The sequence below is a fragment of the Microcaecilia unicolor genome, chromosome 1 (assembly GCF_901765095.1).
Source record: "Microcaecilia unicolor chromosome 1, aMicUni1.1, whole genome shotgun sequence".
Taxonomy (NCBI): Eukaryota; Metazoa; Chordata; class Amphibia; order Gymnophiona; family Siphonopidae; genus Microcaecilia; species Microcaecilia unicolor.
The window spans coordinates 48,464,995-48,485,753 of record NC_044031.1 but is presented as its reverse complement, the minus strand read 5'-3'; the positions used below and the strand labels follow the sequence as shown (position 1 = coordinate 48,485,753).

General features: G+C 45.0%; 1 protein-coding gene across 1 annotated transcript in view; it reads left to right on the top strand.

Annotated features, from left to right (window-relative positions):
* The window catches only part of SETD2 (SET domain containing 2, histone lysine methyltransferase), a 482,526-nt gene that overhangs the window by 85,648 nt on the left and 376,119 nt on the right, over positions 1-20,759 (top strand). The window contains 1 exon segment of the mRNA XM_030196916.1: positions 12,198-12,321. Coding sequence (XP_030052776.1) covers positions 12,198-12,321 — 124 coding nt within the window.

Here is a 20,759-nt window from a genome sequence, read left to right as displayed (position 1 = left end):
TTCTCTCTGTTTAAAATGCAATTGAGGACACAGAGGGCGTGACAGGCCCAACAAGACGGACTTTTTGGCTCATCAAAAGCTGCTACATCATCCTGGGGACCGAATTAATTGACCTGATGGCTACTATGATATCTACATCCACTGGGAGTGCACCAGCATCAAGGTCGTCTCAATATTGGGCGCTGAGAGTAGGCCCCAGGACCGGTCAGCATCGGACCAGACACCTAGCTCACATACGGGTTTGACGATTTCCTTGTTGGCATCAAAAGACTGCGATGTTGAGCATTGGGGTAAGCCCAAGAAGCACAAGCATCAGTCCTCATCCGCGTACAGTGCCAGGAGCACCTGGGCATCAACTTCATTAGCACCCGAAAGCACTGGGAAGAAAGTTCCCCATCTTTGGAAGATGTGCCGGTACACAAGTCTCCAGGCAACCAGGTCCCTGGTTCGGCACCGACGCTTTCTCAGGCTGTCTCTCTCCCAGTTCCCCCACCTTTGCTGATGCCTTCCTTTGAGCAGTTCCATGCTGTGCTCAGTGAGGAGCTAATGTAGATGCTGAAATTTTTCTTCAAAAGGTGTCCCCTTATAACCACCGACCAGTGGGTTCTTCAAATAGTCTGTCGCTGATACTTCCTAAATTAGCTTCAAAAACTTCCAAATTGTCCACCAAGAGCTCATTACTTCAGCTGTCAGCATGAGATGGTACTTGCAGAGGAACTCTCTTCCCATCTGAAGGCACATGCGGCCAAACCCGTTCCACCAAGAGAAGAAGGGTGGGGCTTCTGTTCCAGCTCTTTCATCCAAAAGATGACAGGGGGGATGAGTCCTATCCTAGACCTAAGGGCCCTGAACAAATTCCTGGTTAAAGAAAAGTTCACAATTGTTTCCCTGGGCATCCTTCTTCCCATGATTCAGAAATACAATGCTCTCTGGACTTAAAGGACGCATATACTACACACATCCCGATACTTCCAGCCCACCTGAAGTATCTTCAGTTTCTGGTGGGAACACACCACTTCCAATCCCGCATGTTGCTTTTTGTCCTCACTTCACCAAATGCCTATCAGTAGTCGCAGCATTGCTTCGCAGGCTGTAGATGCATGTGTTCCCGTATCTCGATGATTGGCTGGTGAAGAGCACGTCGGGGGACGGTGCTCAGGAGTCCAATCAGAGGACTATTCAGGAGCTATTAGGATTCGTTATAAACTGCCACAAGTCCCATCTTCACTCTGTCCAGCGATTGGAGTTCATATGAGCCCTGCTTGATAATGCAGAAGGTTCGAGCGTTCCTCCCAAATCCAACACTAGCCGCCCTGGCTTCTCAGGGTCGAGCCTCTCAGCAGGTGTCAGCTTGACAGATGTTGAGGTTGCTGGGCTACATGCTTCCACAGTTAATGTGACACCCATGACACGCCTTCACACGAGATCAGCCCAGTTGACCCCGTGGCTTGGCACCACTGGGGAGGCTAGGAAGTCTAGAAGATGTCATCCAAGTGTTCCCAGACCTTGTTCACTCTTTGTTCTGGTGGACCATTCGATCCAGTTTGATTTTGGGACTTCCATTCCAAATTCCTCAGCCTCAAAAGGTGATGACAATGGATGCTTCTCTCTTAGGTTGGGGAACTCATGTGAATGAGCCTCACACTTGAGCCTGGTCAATCCAGGAAACAGGTCTTCAGATCAATCTTTTGGAACTCTGGGCGATCTGGAACGCTTTAAAGGCTTTCAGAGATGGCTGTCTTACCAAATTGTACTCGTTCAAACAGACAACCAGGTTGCAAAGTATTATACCATCAAGCAGGGAGGCACCATATCACACCTCAGTGTCAGGAGGCTGTCCAGATGTGGCATTGGGCTCGACAGCATAGAATGTTTCTTTGAGCCACTTTATCTGGTGGGTAAAAACATTCTGGCCAACAGACTGAGCAGGGTTATGCAACTACACTAGTGGTCTCTCAGCATGGACGTTGCCCTCGAGATCTTCTGAGTGTGGGGCACCCAATCGGTGAATCTCTTTCCAGTCACCTGAATCACAAAGTCCCTCAGTTCTGTTCTAGGATTCAGGCTCACGACAGAGTAGCGTCTGATGCCTTCCTCCTTCATTGGGGGATGGGTCTTCTGTATTCGTATTCTGCCATCTCTCTTGTGGGGAAGACTTTGCTGAAACTCAAGCAAGACCATGGGACCATGATCTTAATCACACCTTACTTGCCTCTGCATATCTGGTTTTCTCTTCTTCTGGCGTTATCCTCCGAAAAACTGTGGAGATTGGAGTGTTTTCCAACCCTCGTCACGCAGAATGAGGGATCCCTTGTGCATCCCAACCTTCAGTCTCTGGCCCTCAAAGCCTGGATGTTGAAAGCCTAGAATTTGCTTCCCTGGGTCTGTCAGAGGGTGTCTCCCTGGTCTTGCTGGCTTTCAGGAAAGATTCCACCAAACAGTTAGTCTTTTAAATGGAGGAGGTTTGCCATCTGGTGTGAGGGCAAGGCCCTAGATCCTATTTCCTGTCTTACACAGACCCTGCTTTTATACCTTCTGCACCTTTCTGAGTCTGGTCTTAAGACCAACTCTGTAAGGATTCCCCACGGTGCAATTAGTACTTATCACCGTGTAGAGGGTAATTCCATCTCTGGACAGCCTTTAGTTGTTCGCTTCATGAGAGGTTTGCTTTTGTCAAAGCCCCCTGTCAAACCTCTTCCTGTGTCATGGGACCTCAATGTCATTTTCACCCAGCTGATGAAAGCTCCTTTTGAGCCACTGAATTCCTGCCATCTGAAGTACTTGACCTGGAAGGTCATTTTCTTGGTGGCTGTTACTTCAACTTGTAGTCATTGCGCTTCAGGCCTTAGTAGTGGATGCACCTTATACCAAGTTTCTTCACAACAGAGTAGTGCTCCACACACACCCTAAGTTCCTACCTAAGGTGCTGTCAGAGTTCCATCTGAACCAGTCAATTGTCTTGCCAACATTCTTTCACCTAACTCAAGCCCATCTTGACAAGAGCACTTTGCACACCTTGCACTTCAAGCAATAATTGGCCTATTACATGGAGCAGACAAGGCTCCATAGACAGTATACCTAGCTTCTTGTTTCTTTGATCCCAACAGGATGGGGGTCACCATCGGGGAAATGCACAATTTCTAGTTGGCCGGTAGATTGCATTTCCTTCACTTATGCCCAGTCTGTGCTGACACTAGAGGGTCATGCCACAGCTCATAATGTCGGAGCCATGGCTGCGTCTGTAGTCTGCTTGTGGTCAGCCTCCATTAAAGAAATTTGCAAAGCTGCAATGTGATCTTCAGTCCATACATTCATATTACACTACTGCCTTGAGCAGCATAGCCGACGTGACAGTCGGTTTGGGCAGACAGTGTAGCAGAATCTGTTTGTGGTCTAGAATCCAAGTCTACCACCCTAGGCCCATTTTATTCTGTTCTAGGCTGCACTCTCTCTGTTTGTATATAGTTTCATGTTAGTCTGAGGTTTTTTGAGTTTTTTTTTTTTTTTGAGTTTTCAAGAAAGTTTATACCAATATAACATACAACAACAAAGAACAAATGGGAAAAACCAAATGCATTACATACAGATAAATGTGACAATTTAAGTGTAAATATAAATATCTAATCTCTAGGAGATGCTGATGTTTTGATGTAATGATCAAAAGGAGCCCAATGCTTCTTAAAAGTAGGCAATTGACGAAATTTAAAAGCTGCAGATTCTTCATAGTTTCTAATAGTACAGAGATGACTCCACCATTCATAAAAGTTCAAATGCAAATTATTTTTCCAGTGAAATACTATAAAATGAGTGGCTAGAGCCATCATTATATCAAAATGTTTTTGATATTGATCCTCAAGTGTAAGTTTAGGAGTTGAAGAACAAAGTATTATCACATCATATGTCAAACCAACAGGCGAGGAGAAGGCAATTATTGCACATATTCCTTTCCATATTAAATTCCAGTAGGTGGACACATGGGAACAGCCAAAGAGTAGATGCTTTAGGTGACCAACAGGAGCAGAACAAGACCAACATTTTGGGGGAGATGTTGATCTGGTTAGTTTAGACAGTTTGAAAGGAGTTAATCTGAGTTATGTCCTCGCCGGTGCGAGGCCCAGTTGTCCAATGTTTGTTATTTATAGTGAGCCTGGGTGCTATGGATTCCCCACTTGTGAGAATAAATAGGCCTTCTTGTTCTCGAAGAAAGCGAATGTACTTACCTATAGCAGGTGTTCTCTGAGGACAGCAGGCCTTATATTCTCACAAACCCACATACCTCCCCTTGGATTTGTCTCCTATTTACATTTTTATTTTTGCTGTAGTATCTAACTGCTCCCTTGCGGAGGGCATGAGCTCTAGCATGCATGGTGGAGCGTGTCTCATACTTCAGAAAGCTCTGTTTTGAGCTTGTTAGGAGTTCCGGACCGGGCAACGTGGCACCACGTTATCCACTTGTGACAATATAAGATCATCTGTCCTCAGAGAACACCTGCTACCTTCGCTCTCTTTTAAGGGTTCATCTAAGTGCACTGAGTACTTGTCACCGTGTTGCAGGTAAGCCCATCTATGTATATCCTCTAGCTCACTTCATGACCGGCTATTGACAAAGTTCCCTGTCAAACCTCCAACTATGTCATGGGATCTCATTGTTGTCTTCACCCAGCTGATGAAGGCTCTGTTTCAGCCACTTGATTCCTGTCATCTGAAGTATTTGATCTGGAAAGTTGTGTTTTTGGTGGCGATCACTTCAGCTGGCAGAGTCAATGAGCGTTAGGCCCTAGTAGCTGATCCACCTTACACTAAGATTCACCACAATACAGTAGTTCTCTGCACACACTCTAAGTTCCTTCCTAATCTGTCAGTTGTGCTGCCAATATTTTTCCCAAAACCACATGCCAATCCTGGTGAGAGTGTACTGCATACTGTAGACTGCAAGCGAGCCTTAACCTATCTGGATTGGAATAAAGCCCGTAGACAGTCTACCCAGCTTTTAGTTTCTTTTGACCCAATCAGGATGGGGGTAGCCATCGGCAAACGCACAGTTTCTAACTGGTAGCAGATTGCATCTCCTTTAGTTATGCCCATGCTGGGCCGACTCTAGATGGTCATGTCAAGGCTCTAAATGCCAGAACCAATGCTGTGTCAGTAGCCCCCTTGAGGTCAGCCTCCATGGAGGAGATTTGGAGTGCTGCAATGTGGTCTTCAATCCACACATTTGCGTCTCATTACTGCCTTGAGTAGGATACCCAATTTGACAGCTGGTTTGGGCATGCAGTCCTGAAGAATTTTTTCAGTGTCTAGGATCTATCTCCTCCCCCTTTAGGCCCAGTTTTCTTTAGTGCCAGGCTGCACCTTCACAGCTAGTATTTAAATAGGTTCAGGTTAATTGATTTCCAGGCCTCATTGTTTCCAGACCCTATTCTCCTAGCATTGGTGAGTCTGGTAGCTAGGGATTTCCAGCTGTGAGAATATGAAGTCTGGCTTGTCCTTGGAGAAAGCAAAGTTATCTGTAGCAGATGTTCTCTGATGACAGCAGACCAAGTATTCTCACATACCCTCCCACCTACCCTACCTTGTAGTTGTATTCTTTAGCTGTCGTATATGACTGAGGGACCTGTGCTCGCATAGCGGGCAAGAAGGCACCAGTGTATGCGCTACTAGAACACTACTAGAAAGTTCTCATTCTCACTAGTCAATGTCCACACTGGGCTCCATTGTATGACGTCATCCAGCTGTGAGAATACTTGGCTTGCTGGCCTTGGAGAACACCTGCTACTGGTGAGTAACTTTGCTTCCTTAGCGTCCCTCCAGACTGGACCAGGATTGGACTGATGGGTTGTGCACGCCTACAAGCAGGTGGAGACTGAGAAAAAACTGTGACTCTAGAGAGCCAATAAGAGCCCTGGTCATGTGACCCTAGCCCCAGTATTTTCTCAGTCTCCCAGCAGGTAGGAAACAAGCCCTTTAGTCTCTCTCTTTCTCTTTTAGAGGTTAATAATAAGAACAACAATGCTACTTCTTCTGTGCCTAGCAATTCTCTGTTAGACGCTGGTCGGATAGAGATTTCTTTTCCTTTCTTTCTTTTACAGCCTCTGGGGCAAACTTGCCAGGGTTGCGGTTAAGCCGCAGAATTGGGCGGCTTTTCGGAAACGGCTGCGGGGAATTTTCGAATTGCGTGGGTTGCGGGGATTTGGGCGGGTTTTCGAGCGGCCGCGGTGCGGGATTGGGTGGGTTTTCGCGGCCGCCAATTGGCTGGTTTTCCCGCTGCCGGGGCTTCTATTGGTCCAATTTGGTCCAATAGAAGCTTTTCCGGGGCTTCTATTGGTCCAATTTGGTCCAATAGAAGCCTTTCAGGGGCGGGGGTGACGTAGGGGGCGGGGCTAGTGATGCGGGGGCGGGGTTCGGTGACGCGGGAGGCGGGGGGTTGGCTGCGGGCGGTTTTTGGGCGGGTTTACGGCTGGTTTTGGGCTGGGAAAATTTTTCTCAGCTGGCAACCTTGCTCGGGGGGTGTTAAACTCGGGTGTCCACGAGTCCCTCCCCCCTTCCTCCCCATCTCCCATATGTAACGGGGAAGGGCTACCCTTTGTTTAGAAAGGTGTATGTCTTTGGGAGAGGCAGCCACTATAGCAAGTTAAAAGTACAAATATTTTTCCTTCCCCAGCATTTTAACGAGCAAGCTGTTTAAAAAAAAAAAAAAAAAATCCCCAGGCTACTAATGAGCAGGCAGCTCTGTGTTATTCTTTTACTCTTCAGCAATTTTCTTTTCTAAGTCAGCTCCTTTAAAAAAAGAACCAAAAAAAAAAAAAACGATCTGTTGCTTTTTTGGGCGGAGAGAGCTCCATTATGCAGGAGATGCTGCAGCAGGTTTTTGTCTCCGCCGGAGTCTAATCGTTTTTGGCTCCGACTTTTTTTTTCAGGGCTTTATCTAGTCTTTACTTCATCAGAATTTTTTCTTCCGTTTTCTGCGCGTTTTCTTTAAAAATAAATAAATAAATAAAAATAAAGAAGACAAGGGCGCGAAGTTTTTGTTTCTCGACGGGGCACAAAGGCACGGGGCATAAAGGCGCGAAGCTTTGCTTTTCGTCGGGGCATGTTTTTGTCATCGCCGGAGTGTGACGGTTCTTGCGGAGTTAAGCGTTTCTTCGGGAGCTCTGCGGGCGGCGTCAGCGCTTCCATATGTCTTCATTTTTGCCCAGTCCGTCGCGCCTGTTTTTTCTGCTCTCTGTTATTTCTTTCAATTGTGGCGCGGAAGGCCACCATTTTGTTACCGCAGCTGCAGCTTCTCAGGCGCAGCACTTCTCTGTTTTTTCTTTTTCTTCTACGGTGCAGAGAGAAACAGAAGCAGTGGAGTTTGACGAATCTCAGGAGATGGAAAATTTTATTTGTTTGCCTTGACCTGGTCTCCACATGTTCCAACAGGTATGGCTTTACGGATGTTTCAGGGGAGTCAATCACTATTTTCTTCATTTAAGGGACCTTCACGTTCAGTTCCACAAGTAAATCCGTGGCTCGCCCAGATTTAGCCTATTTTATACAATTTATGTTTTATACGGAAGGCTGGCTTGCTTGCGCCTTTGTCCTCACAATTTGCAAACAGTAGCTCTGCACAAATTATTTTAGGCTGCTTGCTCTGGTAACTGGGGTAATCTTGGTTTCTGGGTTCCCAGTGTTGGGGCTGTCTCATATTGTTATTTCTTTCTTTCTCTAGAGGGTATGTACATACTACACGTTTGTACATACTACACGTTTGTACTTTCAGTTTTTACAGAGGCCAGGATTTCCAATTATGCTTTCCCAGAGTTTTTTTTTTTTTTTTCTCAAGCATGGTTAGGAGTCACAGGGAATTTTAAACAACACTAATCTCCAGGTAACGTATAGTTTCTTTTGCTAAGCCTCTAGTGGTTTTTTCTTACAGAAGCAGCATCTTAAGGCGTTTTGCTGCATGGTGTGTTTTATACTTTCAGACATTTCTTCAGATACTGTATGTGCCTGAAGGCTGGTTTCTGCATATGGACCTATAGCTAACTCTGGGTTAGCAAGTACTTTACCGTTCTTCTCTGGTATGAACTCTGTTCTATATATTTCTTCAGAATTCTGGCGGGTCTGGCGGCTAGTTTGTGCATATAGCACTATAGCTACCTTGGTGTCAGCAAATGCGATGCCTTTTTTCTCTCTGGTATGACATATGCTCTATGGGTGCATATTTATCTATACTGTTGTCCTCACTTGTTTTCCTTTCTGTCATAATATCATAGTGGCAGGCCACTTTCACCTGTTTATGTCAGGAAACCATTCTTTTCTACTTACATTTGGCCACTGGTCCATGGCCCTACTCTTACAGGGCACTCATCTTCTTGTTTCCTCTGGCCAGTGGTTCTTGTGGTGTATTTAAGACAGTTATGCCTTACACTTTGCCAACTTTCTCTCGGATGTCTTTCACCAGTTTTCCCTATCGCTCTCGCGGCAAGGCAGGTCAAGTAGGGAGCTCCCTACAAGGGCTCTTGGTCCTTACACCATGGCCTCGCTCGATTCTTCAGAATGCAATTTTTTACTTTCTAGTTCCTAAGAAGGAAGTGTCTTTCATCCTATTTGGACTCTCATTGCCGTCGAGCGCACTTTTAAAGGCTCAAGTCTTTATCACCAACTCCTTCGATTCCTCATTGTGGAGTTTCATGCAGCACCTTGGCTGACAGAATCTGTTCTGCATATTTCTCTCAGACTCAGTCTCTAAAAGTTCACCATAGTTATGCTACCCCTCAGAAAAGAGGTGATTCTTCTTCACGCATGGATAGACGCCTAGCTATTTAAAAAAAAAAAAAAAAAAAAAGTAAGAAGTAAACAAAAAGACCTGGCTTGTCTACAGAGTCAGCAGGCCACAGTCCGAGAGGTGCAATTTTTATTGTCTTCAGGATGCATTTCAGGGTTACCTGCGACATGGTGGCAAGGTTTTCCCTTGGCAATTGCCTTTTGCAGCTGCACTTCTGTGCTCTTTCTCTTTTTGAGTGTCCTGAAGCATTTCCAATCATCTTTATCAGTGTTAACCTTTGTGTGTTGGTTTTGGGGCCTTCGGTTTTTTCGTTCCAGGACTACCATGTGGTCTCTTTTCATGGAAACTTACTTTTCCTCCATTGCTATTGGCATTTGATTTGCTTCCAGGGCTAGCATCTGGTCTCTTTACGTTGCCATTTACCTTTTCCTCTGGGTGGCATTTTGGCACTCTAGGGGACTGTCAGTCGCTCTAAGATCAAGTAGGTTTCCCTGGGGGCTACCGATTTATTATGAGCACTCTGTCTTATGTCGGCATTGTGACATATTCTATTCGTCCGGAATATTTTTCCTGTCCTCTGGTATTTCAAAATACTCAATCTTGTTCTCTGGCAGGACTGATTCTATCTTATGTTCTGGCAGAATGGTTTTCGGTCTCCTGGCAAGTCTGTGGCCTTCTTATCTTCGTTCAATATAGACATCTGGTCCCCTGGTAGATCGGGGGTCATCGTATGTTCAGAAGGCACATCCTTTCCTATGGCAAACCTGCCAGAAGGCGTGTTGCCTCCTTTCAAGGTGGTCAGTTTATTTTGTTACAGGGTTCGCATGTAGTCTCTTTACAGGCTTGACATGTAGTTCTTGTTCTTCCCCCATGTTTCTCTCTTCTCTATAAGCAGACTAAAGTGTAAGCTAGCGAACAGTGCAGTGTGCTGTCCTCTGTTTTATTCCAGAGGGGTCATTTGTATGGATTTACCATCCGCCAAGCCAGGTAGCATACCGTCCCATTCGGGCAGGACGGTCTTCTCTTCAAGGTCGGCATTTCGATCAGGCATTGGGATCTCAGAAGGATAACCCTTATGTTTCCTTGCCGGATACCAAGTTGCCATTTGGGGCTGTCTTTTTTTTCCTTTTTGTCTAGTGGAGTTTCTTTCTTCTCCAGTCTGGCCTCATTGTTTCTCTCGTACTCAGGCTGGCGCATGCTCTGTCTGGGACAGGCATCCAGCCTTGATAAGCAGGACGGGGTCTTTTGTAGTTGCAATTTCTCGTTTCCCCTGTCTGGTCTCTTTGTTTATCTCTTACTCAGGCTAGCGCATGCTCTCCACCTGGCACAGGCATCCAGCCTTGCTAAGTAGGACGGCGTCTTTGGTAGTTGTAGTTTTCTCTTCTCCGATTTCAGTCTCTGTGCCTTAGCGACATTGTCAGACCATGGAGTGACAGGGAGTTAGTCTTCTTCGCCCGATAGTCCGAGATCTTCTGGTTTCCTTTATGGTTTCTTACTGTCTTCAGACAGTGCTTTTAGTCTTAGCTTTCAGCTAGGAGAGTAGGTTCTGCAAGTTACTTTCATGCAGGTTTCCGTTTTTTCTTTTTGGAATTTTTTTCCAAGGAGCAAGTACGTCTATGTAGGCAGTACTTCTGCATCTGGGTACTTCTTTTCTATCTACCATACTTTCCCATTTTCATCTTTTCCCATCACTTTTTTCTTATTGGTCTGGGGTCTTTTGTGGAAGGTCAAGATCACAGGAAATTATATGCTACCTATGAAAAGAGCTCTTATATATTTAGAGAGCTGTTACAAGCTATTTGGTTCTTCTTTTTGGTCCTTCTGGTCAGTTGGAGTGAGGTTTTTTTTAGTTGTTTCGGCCTCACTATATCTCGACAGATTATGAAATTCATATCCTCTATTTGTCTGCTCACTGGGGTACCGTCTCCAGAGAGTGTTTTCACCTATCTTACTTCTTGGTGCCCTAGGTGCTCATGTTGGACGGTGCTGTTTGGGCTTAGCTTCATTTTATTTTAATTGATATGCACTCTACATGTTCATTGTTGCCAGGAGGCGATCTATGCAACTCGCATATTCTTAGTGGCTTTGATAGGGTCCCTCCCTTAAGATTATTGCTTTGGTACGTCCCATCAGTCCAATCCTGGTCCGGTCCGGAGGGACGCTAAGGAAGGAGAAATTAGATCTTACCTGCTAATTTGCTTTCCTTTAGTCCCTCCGTACCGGACCAGGCCCCTCCCATATTTCGGCATCTTTTCAATGGAATATTTAAAAAAAAAAAAAAAAAGAATATGACAAGCTGCTAGTATATATGGAACTTTAGGTGGCCCGTGCCACATCTCTGGTCGGAGTTGCTGGTGGCCTCAGTGGCTGGTATATATGTGTAGGTATATGTCTATATCTTTATAGGTGGGTATGTATATATGTATCTATATATATAAAACTTTAAGAGGGCCATGCCACTTCTCTGGTGAGAGTTGCGGGAGACCTATAATACAACTGAGAGTTGCGGGACAACTATAAGACAACTGAGAGTTGCGGGAGACCTATAATACAACTGAGCCATACCACTTCTCTGGTGAGAGTTGCTGGTGAGCTACATTGCAAGTGAGCCATACCACTTCTCTGGTGAGAGTTACTGGTACGCTATATTACAAGTGAGCCATACCACTTCTCTGGTGAGAGTTGCTGGTGAGCTATAGTACAAGTGAGCCATACCACTTCTCTGGTGAGAGTTGCTGGTGAGCTCTAATACTTGGCATTGCCGAGTGATTTGTGGCTGCTAGAATTCCATACGGCACAGAAGCTTATCTTTCTCTCTTTCTTTTCTGCTTTGTTAGTCAAATACTGAGGCTAGGGTCACATGACCAGGGCTCTTATTGGCTCTCTAGTCACAGTTTTTTCTCAGTCTCCACCTGCTGGTAGGCATGCACAACCCATCAGTCCAATCCTGGTCCGGTCCGGAGGGACTAAAGGAAAGCAAATTAGCAGGTAAGATCTAATTTCTCCTTTTCCAACTGACAGCTTAGTGCAGATGTTAGAATTGTGAATGTGGTAACATATTTTAATCTTTTATCTACTGTTTACTATGTGAACATGAGCGCGAGTTGTTTAACCTTGCTATGGTGAAACTGGGAGAATAATCTATTAGGTCTAATATTGTAGTCATGTGAATTAACTTATTACAGCACTATGTGAATTAGTGTTCTTTGCTAATTAATAATACATGAGCCTCACTAAAGATATTTACCTCACAGCCATATACCTTCTGAACTTTATCATTTTAGCTTATAAAATATCCATGATGTAAATGTGGAACTTGTGACTTAAAAGGTAATCTTGTATCTCGATACAAATGCAAAGTATATTTAATGGATAACCATTAGATGTGCAGGCATACACACGGCTGTTTTTTGTTTCTCGTTTTTTCCAGGAACACCTTTGTGCTGGAGTATTGTGGTGAGGTGCTGGATCACAAGGAGTTTAAGGCTCGAGTGAAAGAGTATGCCCGAAGCAAGAACATCCATTACTACTTTATGGCCCTGAAGAATGATGAGGTGTGTCATACGATTTTAAAATAGCCACAGGCTGGAAAATAGAGTAGACCACATTCCTCTTGGGTACAGTTGATAAGGTTAACAAAAAATGAGATCATTTGATTTGCAAAATACCACAGAAAGGCGATATATCAAGTCCCATTTCCTTTTCCCTTCCTATATCTAATTGCATACTGTATATGTAACCTAGAAAAATATTTTAAAAATTTTAGATTTAATCTAGACATTGGTAAACAAACACCTATTGTATATGTTTATAACCAATTATGTAGCTGTGAATTGCTTTCTTTTCTAGCCCCCAATAGAATAATTAGCTTGAAAACCTAGATCAGTACTCTTTCAGTGAATTTGAATGCATTGTCATCCTTGAAGATACCAGTGAAAATTTTTCAAGTTTACTTTAGAAGTTGGCTAGTGCTAGAGCAGTGCCTGTTCCTTAATGTCCATACCAGACAAACACAGAACGAGTGGGTGTTGTCTGTCATCTAACAGATGGAGACAGAAAAACAAAGTAATTCTTTGTGCCTCGCCCCTTAAGGGCACCATGCAATGATTGAATACTGTCGGGGGGGGGGGGGGGGGTAAACACGACAGCAATCAATTCACGGACTTCCCGCCACAAGCTAGCATGAACACATTTTCTCCAACCAGCCCAGGCTAGACACCTGCCTGAACAGAGTTTGCTCTGGTACCTAGCAGAATTTGGAAACATTGTGGTCCAAAAAGAGGGTGCTCTGTCTACCTGGCCCTCTTTCTCCCAAGTAACAGACCTCCCCTCCCTCTCTTCAGCACAAGCCACCACGCCTCCTAGGGGCTCCTTCCCCCTTTACTAAGCACCAGACTGTGGACTGCACATGTGCTATAAATTCCATTTATTGAATGCTCTAAACTGCCTCCATTACAGTCAGCAAATTTTCCCCTTTTCTCTCAGGAGGCTAATTATAATATCTAAGGTTTTTCTTTTACTTTTTCAACAATGAACAGGCTAATCATAGAACTTTATCCATAAGTTCCATGCTCCTCCCCCAGCATTTATGTGCAAAAACGTAGCAAACCTTACTAAGGAGCAATCCCCACAGTGCATCTTCCTATGACTTCCTTTTACTCCAGCCTAATAGCAAACTTCTAGAAGGTAGCTGCCATCCCTTTCCTGCTTCCTTTTCCCTCTCCATGCCCCCTGTGCACCTTCCCAGAGTTAACTTCATTTTCCTTAGCATCCCTCCGGACCGGACCAGGATTGGACTGATGGGTTGTGCTCGCCTACCAGCAGGTGGAGACTGAGAAAAAATTCTGACTCTAGAGAGCCAATAGGAGCCCTGGCCATGTGACCTTAGCCTCAGTATTTTCTCAGTCTCCCAGCAGGTAGGAAGTGAGCCCATTAGTCTCTCTCCTTTTCTCTTTAGATATTAGATATTTGTGATAATTCTTCTGTGCCTGGAATCTTATTTAGAGGCTTGACAGGGTTTCCTTTCTCTTCTTTCTTTGACAGCCTCGGGGGTGTTAAACTCGGGTGTCTCGAGTCCACCCCCCTTCCTCCCCATCTCCCTGGCTTAGCAGGGAAGGGCCGTCCCTTTCTCTGGAAAGGTGTACCGTCTTTGGGAGAGGCAGCCACTTTTAACAGGTAGCTGCTTTAAAAGAATTAAATCAAATAAAAGTAAATTCAAAGAAGCAGCCTTTCTTTCCGCAGACTTCTAACGAGCAGGCAGCTCCAGTGTTTTATTATGATTGAGGGGTTATAAAAAAAAAAAAAAAAAAAAAAACAAACAGAAGAAAATAATTCAGTATCTGTGACTTTAAACAGCGATTTTTCTCGTCAGATTTAATTTCCTCCATTTTCTTGCGTTTTGGCGGCGGCAGTTTAAACAAATGAAAAAAAAAAAAAAAAAAGAAAGGTGCGAACCGCGTAAGCGCGGCCACCTGTTTTTTCCGATATGGCTTAAAAGTTCAAACAGCTGCTGTCGGTCAGCGTCGCGCAGTTCACGCAGCCGGAACATGTAAATTTTGCTCTCCCTTCAAGGTTTCTTCGGGTCCGGTGCTGCCTCCAGTTTTTTCGGGGCCTTTTTCGCCGGCTGTTGTTTCTTCGCCGTTCCACTGGGCTCCGCTTGTTCGGAGGTGTCGGGCGCGCTGTCGACGATCGCCACAGGGCCAGTGGAGCGAACGGCGGCCATTTTGTTTCTCCCTCCATCTTATCAGTCGGGGATCTCTCTGCTGAAGGTAAGGCTGCAGTTCATAGAGCAGTTCGGCTCCAAGATGTGTACACTTTTGTATGTGCTGAACGGCGTATTCTAAAATGCTCTTCACATCAGCAGGCAATATTTGGTTGAAAGGGGGCTCCTTTCATATATGGATATATAACAAGCTTTTCTTCTTTTAAATTTCTATGTATCATGGGGCTGTTAACACTAGTTTTTTCTGGTGCTCAGTCATTTTTCATTGCCTGGTGGAAAATCTGCATCTTATCATAATATCATAATTCATTTCAAGCATTTTCCTCAATAGCTGTAGTATTATACAGTGTTTTAAGAACTTTAGAAACTTTCTCTATAGGCATAGAGTAAATTTCTGTCTTTCTCATTCCCTGGTGAATAGGACTACATTGTCTAAGAGTCAATTGATTGGTACTTTGCAATTCTGACCATAATATCTTAGTTCCTTTCAAGCATTTTACTCCATGCGTATGATGTTATATAGTGTTTTAAGAACTTAACAGACACTCTCAATGGCTGTAGTGTTACACAGTGTTTTCTTTTTCCGACTTTAAGAAGCCTTCTCTAGAGGCATACAGTATATTGTTCAGATGCCATGGGGATATATCAGCTCTTTCATATTCTCTGAGGGACAGTCCTGTCTACCAAGCTCCCAGTCACTCAGCTGCCTTAGCAGGCATGCTTTATTCATGTCTTCCCTTCTTTTCCAACTGCCTTGAAGCCTCTCATTTTTCATTTTAGCTTTCTTCTGGTTTTTACAGGACATATGGTCACTTAGAGAATAAAGTCATCCTTTCACTTAAAGATAGTGGACAGTCCTCAAACCATCTACTCGTGTTTGTCACTACTCTATCAGTTCAGCATTGGCAGATTATAAACATCCTGGTTTGGTCCAGTATGCCTATACATACCATCTGCTATCTCTTCCTCTTCCTTAGAGACCTGATGTTATATCAAGCTTTCTTGAATTCAGATACAGTCTTGTCTACACTGCCTTCACCAAGTGGCTGTGGCACAACTTCACTTTTTTCGTTACAGGTAATTTCCAAGTTTGTCCTTTTTCATTTTCATTCTATGCGCCTTCACTCCAGAGTGTTCTTTCAATTGGAAGGGGATTCACTCACTTCCTGTGTATTTATACCATAGGTACATAAGTATGGTTATGCTGGGTAAGGCCTAAAGTCCATCAAGTCCAGCATTCATATCTAATGGGCATAGGTACATAAGTTTTGCCATTCTGGGGAAGCTCAAATGTCCACCTTTCTACAGCCAGAACAGCATTAAAGAAAAGAAAAAAAAAAAAAACCAAAAAAAAAAAAACCTCTCACGAGAGTATCGAACAGAAATCTCTGCTCCAAAAGAAAGGCTTTGCAGTAATTCTGCAAACTAACGCATACAATATTTGCCATGGCTGTTCACCACTAGAAACACCGGGGACCCTGGGCCTAGGTTCGGTGTTTTAACCTGAAACAAGCTCAACATTCATATCTATTGGGTGTGAGTCTGGTACTACTACTACTACTTAACATTTCTAGAGCGCTACTAGGGTTACGCAGTGCTGTACAAATTAACAAAGAAGGACGTTCCCTGCTCAAAGGAGCTTACAATCTACCTCTCAGTGAGGGAGGACGCATGACCGTGGTACGTGGATTAGTGGTATGTGGATTAGGGAGATCCAAGAAATTACAGGCCGGTGAATCAGACGTTCATACTGGGACAATTTTTTTCTGTCCGGAGCGTACTACCATAGCTGGTGGACTCCTATATTCAGAACTTTCTATATTCAGAACTTACCCAACTATGGAACGCCATAGAGATAGGGTTGGAGTTTGTAGCCCTATTTAACTGGTGTCCTTGGTCACCCTTCCTCTTCTCCTCAGGATCCAGAGAATGGCTAGTTCTTTGCTTATGCATTAACCGGTCATTTTCAGCAGTACTCTCTCTTCCGTTCTTTTATAGATCTAAGAGGATGTTCATTGCGCTCTTAGGGTCATTTCATTCTTACCTAGACGACTGCCTAATTGGAGAAAGTCTTATCAGCAGAGTTCTCAGGTCACGCACCGGGTGTTGCATTTCTTACAGTCTCTAGGTTGGGTGGTGATTGTAGCCAGGCCTCTCATTTGATCTCTCATTTGATCTCTCATCAGATATCTCTGATTTTCTCTTTGTTTAGTCAGGTTGGCGCACAGTCTTTTGTCTCCTCTGCAAACATCCCAGTTTATATTTTTCTTGGTGACCTTGGGCCTTCGGCCATTTCCTCGCTCTATTCTGCAGAATGCAATTTTACTTTCTAATGCCCAAGAAGGAATTTTCCTTCATCCTATTGCGAATCTCAGGGTCATCAATCGCACTATTTAAGTGTCATCTAGTTATCTCAAGAACCTTAGTTCTGTCATTGGGATGCTTCGTGCAGTACACTTTTTGGCAGAAGCTTGTTTGTATATATATATTTTTTTTTTTCTGGGGGACCTCAGCAATTCGTTTTACCTTCGGGTGAATTTTGTTTTCCCTACTGACAAACAAGGCGGAGAGAGCTATGTTGGTCCTTGCCATGGCAATGGGTTATGTCATCCGCCAAGGAGGAGTTAAGAGTATACTCTTGAGTTTGTACTAATTTTTTCTTAGTTGTGTCACCCTGCATTTAGGTGAATGGACTCTCATTTTTTCAGCCTTACTTCCTCACTGCGACACTTCAGGGCTATCTCTTTTTGCCTTCAGGCTCACGAACATTTCTTGCTTCTTCCGTTCAGCAACAGTCTTGACGGAGACAGGGACAGATGCCAACGTCCAGCAGGGGTTTTTCAGCCTTCTTTATGCGTTTCTTCCATCATCTCACTAGGTGTTTACGCAGAACCAAGGCACCCTTCTACATCCGGACCCCCAGTCACTCAAACTTATGGCGTGGTTACTGGGTCTGCAACATCTTTGATATTTTCGCAGGAAGTACTTCAAGTTTTAATTGCTTCCAGACAGAAATCTACATTAAAGTCCTATGAATCAAAGTGGCGACGGTTCACTCTGTGGTACTCCTCTCGCCACTTCATTCCACAAACAGTATCCATTTTGCATGTTTTGGAATATCTTCTGCATCTTGCAAAATCTTGTCTGTCTTACTCATCCATTAGAGTTCATTTGGCAGCTCTATCAGTGATGCATGATACTGTTGACAACCGCACGCTTATGCAGCATCCACTGTCAAAGCGGTTTCTTAAAGGAGTCCTGCACCTGTACCTCCCGCTTCGTCCACCAGCTAGGTGAACTAGGTGAACAGACTCTTAAAGTTCTGTTTTCTAGTAGCCATAACTTTTTCTATAAAGTTTTCCTCTTCAAGCAGTGTTTCCCAGTAGCCATTGCAGCAAGTAGATCTATGTGTGGAATACTTCTACGGTTGGTAACTTCTTTTCGGTCTGCTGTAGTTTAAAGTTTTCACCTTTCCCAATCGGTTTTTTCTTATTGGTTTTGTCCTTCTAGCCAGTAGGCGTAAAAGTTTTTCATTGTTTCTAACCCGCTATATCGCGAAGGATCAAGGAAATGAGAATGTCTATTTCTCTTCTCGCTGAGAGGGCAGTTCCACAGCGTATTACAACATATTCCACAACTTCAGAAGCGGGCTCTATTCTTACTATGGCGATTTTTGGTGCTCTCGGTGCCCATTGGTAAGTTGGCAACTTAGTCCTAGTTTCATTTTATTTTGCTCATTGGGACACACTACATGTTAGTTGTCGCCAGGTGGCCTATGCAGCATGAACATTTCTCTGCAGTTTTCATAGGGTCCCTCCCTTCAGATTACTGCTTTGGTACTTCCCATCAGTCCAATCCTGGTCCGGTCCGGAGGGATGCTAAGGAAGGAGAAATTAGATCTTACCTGCTAATTTGCTTTCCTTTAGTCCCTCCGGACCGGACCAGGCCCCTCCCATGTTCTCTCTACTCTTTAGCTTCTTTTATTAAGTAGGAAGTGTATTCAGTAGGAAGTGTATTCATTCCTTTACGATTCGTGGAACAATACTATATATATATACAGAACTTTACGTGGTCTATACCACTTCTCTGGTGGTTGCTGGTGAGCTCAATTGCTGGAATCTATCTATAAAACCTTAAATACGCCATACCACTTCTCTGGTGAGAGTTGTGGCTGAGCTCAGTTGCTGGAAAATCTATAAAACCTTACATATGATTTACCACTTTTCTGGTGAGAGTTGCTGGTAAGCTCAGTTGATGGAATATATATAAAATCTTAAGTGGGCCATACCACTTCTCTGGTGAGAGTTGCTGGTGAGCTATAAGACAAGTGAGCCATACCACTTCTCTGGTGAGAGTTGCGGGTGAGCTATATTATACGTGAGCCATACCACTTCTCTGGGGAGAGTTGCTGGTGAGCTATATTACATGTGAGCCATATCGCTTCTCTGGTGAGAGTTGCTGGTGAGCTATAGTACAAGTGAGCCATACCACTTCTCTAGTGAGAGTTGCTGGTGAGCTGTAATACATATTGGGCCATACCACTTCTCTGGTGAGAGTTGCTGGTGAGCTCTGATACTTGGCATTGCCGAGTGCTTTGTGGCTGCTAGGATTCCATACGGCACAGAAGGTCTTTCTTTCTTTCCTGCTTTGTTATTCAAATACTGAGGCTAAGGTCACATGGCCAGGGCTCCTATTGGCTCTCTAGAGTCAGAATTTTTTCTCAGTCTCCACCTGCTGGTAGGCGAGCACAACCCATCAGTCCAATCCTGGTCCGGTCCGGAGGGACTAAAGGAAAGCAAATTAGCAGGTAAGATCTAATTTCTCCTTAAGCACTCCTCCCATCGTGCAAACTGAACAGCACTAAACCTTTTCCCTCCCAGCCCTTTACTGGCTGTACCTTAACTTTCCCTCTTGTCTTTATTCTGTGCCTCTGAACAGCCTCTCTGGGATAGCTTCACACCAAACCCTTCTCCCTTTCTGTAGCCAGAGCACTTCTTAAAGAACAGCCTATTTCCCCCATCCCTGTCTAGGACAGCACCTGGCTCTCCAAGGCTAGTTTCTTTTCTTTCAACGGGAGTTTGCTTCACCTCTTCTGGGCCCTCTGTGCGTGCGTAGCCTACTGATATACTACTTGCCTACTGCAACCAGAAAGTGACACCACCCTCCTCAGATGGAAGGTAGCAACCAACTAATTGCTTCCCCTGCGGTGAACAGCTCACAGCCCTACAGCTGCCTTTCTCACACTGCTTGCTGGGTTGTTCAGGAATCCTCTGCTCACGTGCAGAGAACTCCAATTCCCAGAGTCCTCCTCTGTCTTCCCCACGCCGTGTGCTGGGCCAGTTTCCTGGGCTTTGTTTCCTGCCTGTTCCTCCTCCCAGGACCTCTGTTCTAGTAACTGGGTTTTCCAGGAACCTGCCAACCTACTTGCTCAGGTAATGATAGTCTTCTTCCATTTCCCTTGTTTATAGGAGAAATTGCAATACTTTTCCTGCCTACCAGCTTTTCCTTCCTCGTCTCCTCAGACTGTGACAAACATGGTCTGTTACAATACTCGGGACCAGATGATCAAAAGCAAACCCAGGCGCTAGAGGCCATTAGCACCAGACTAGCGCCTGTGTTTGCCTGCGCCTCAGGATCAGAGCCGCGCTAATAGCATACAAATGCATGGTAAATGGACATTTTTTATTCCTCTCCAAAGCTGGAGTTAGGGTTTACAAAGCATTGGAGAGGAATGGGGAGCCCTGTCCAGCATGCTAGCAGAGGCCCGCCCGACTTAAGAGACTTTTTGACCGACCCCCCCCCCCCCCCCCCCCCCCCCCCCACACACACACACAAAAAAAATAGAAGAGAGAGCTGGAGGTCTAGTGGCCTGACCCCCCCCCCCCCCCCCCCCGGTACCTTCAGGTGATGGAGTAGGGAGTAGCACACCCTCCTACTTCCAGCGCCGCCTCCAAATTAGCGCCGCCCTGCCTTGCCCACTGCATCCGGGGATGCGCTGAGCAGGGCTTCCCCACCATAAGCTCCGCCCAGCACATCCCAAGATGCAATGGCAGGGTGCCACTATTTTGGAGGCGGCGCTGGAAGGAGTTCTGAGTTCAACTCCCCCCACTGATCTGAAGGTATGTGGGGGTTCTAGGCCACTAGACCACCAGGTGGGGGAGGGCAGTAGACCACCAGATGGGGGACTGGAGGACCAACGGACCTCCAACCCTCTCTTCTGTTTGGGGGGTGGGTAGGGTTGGGTCGGGATGGGTGCTAGACCACCAGGGC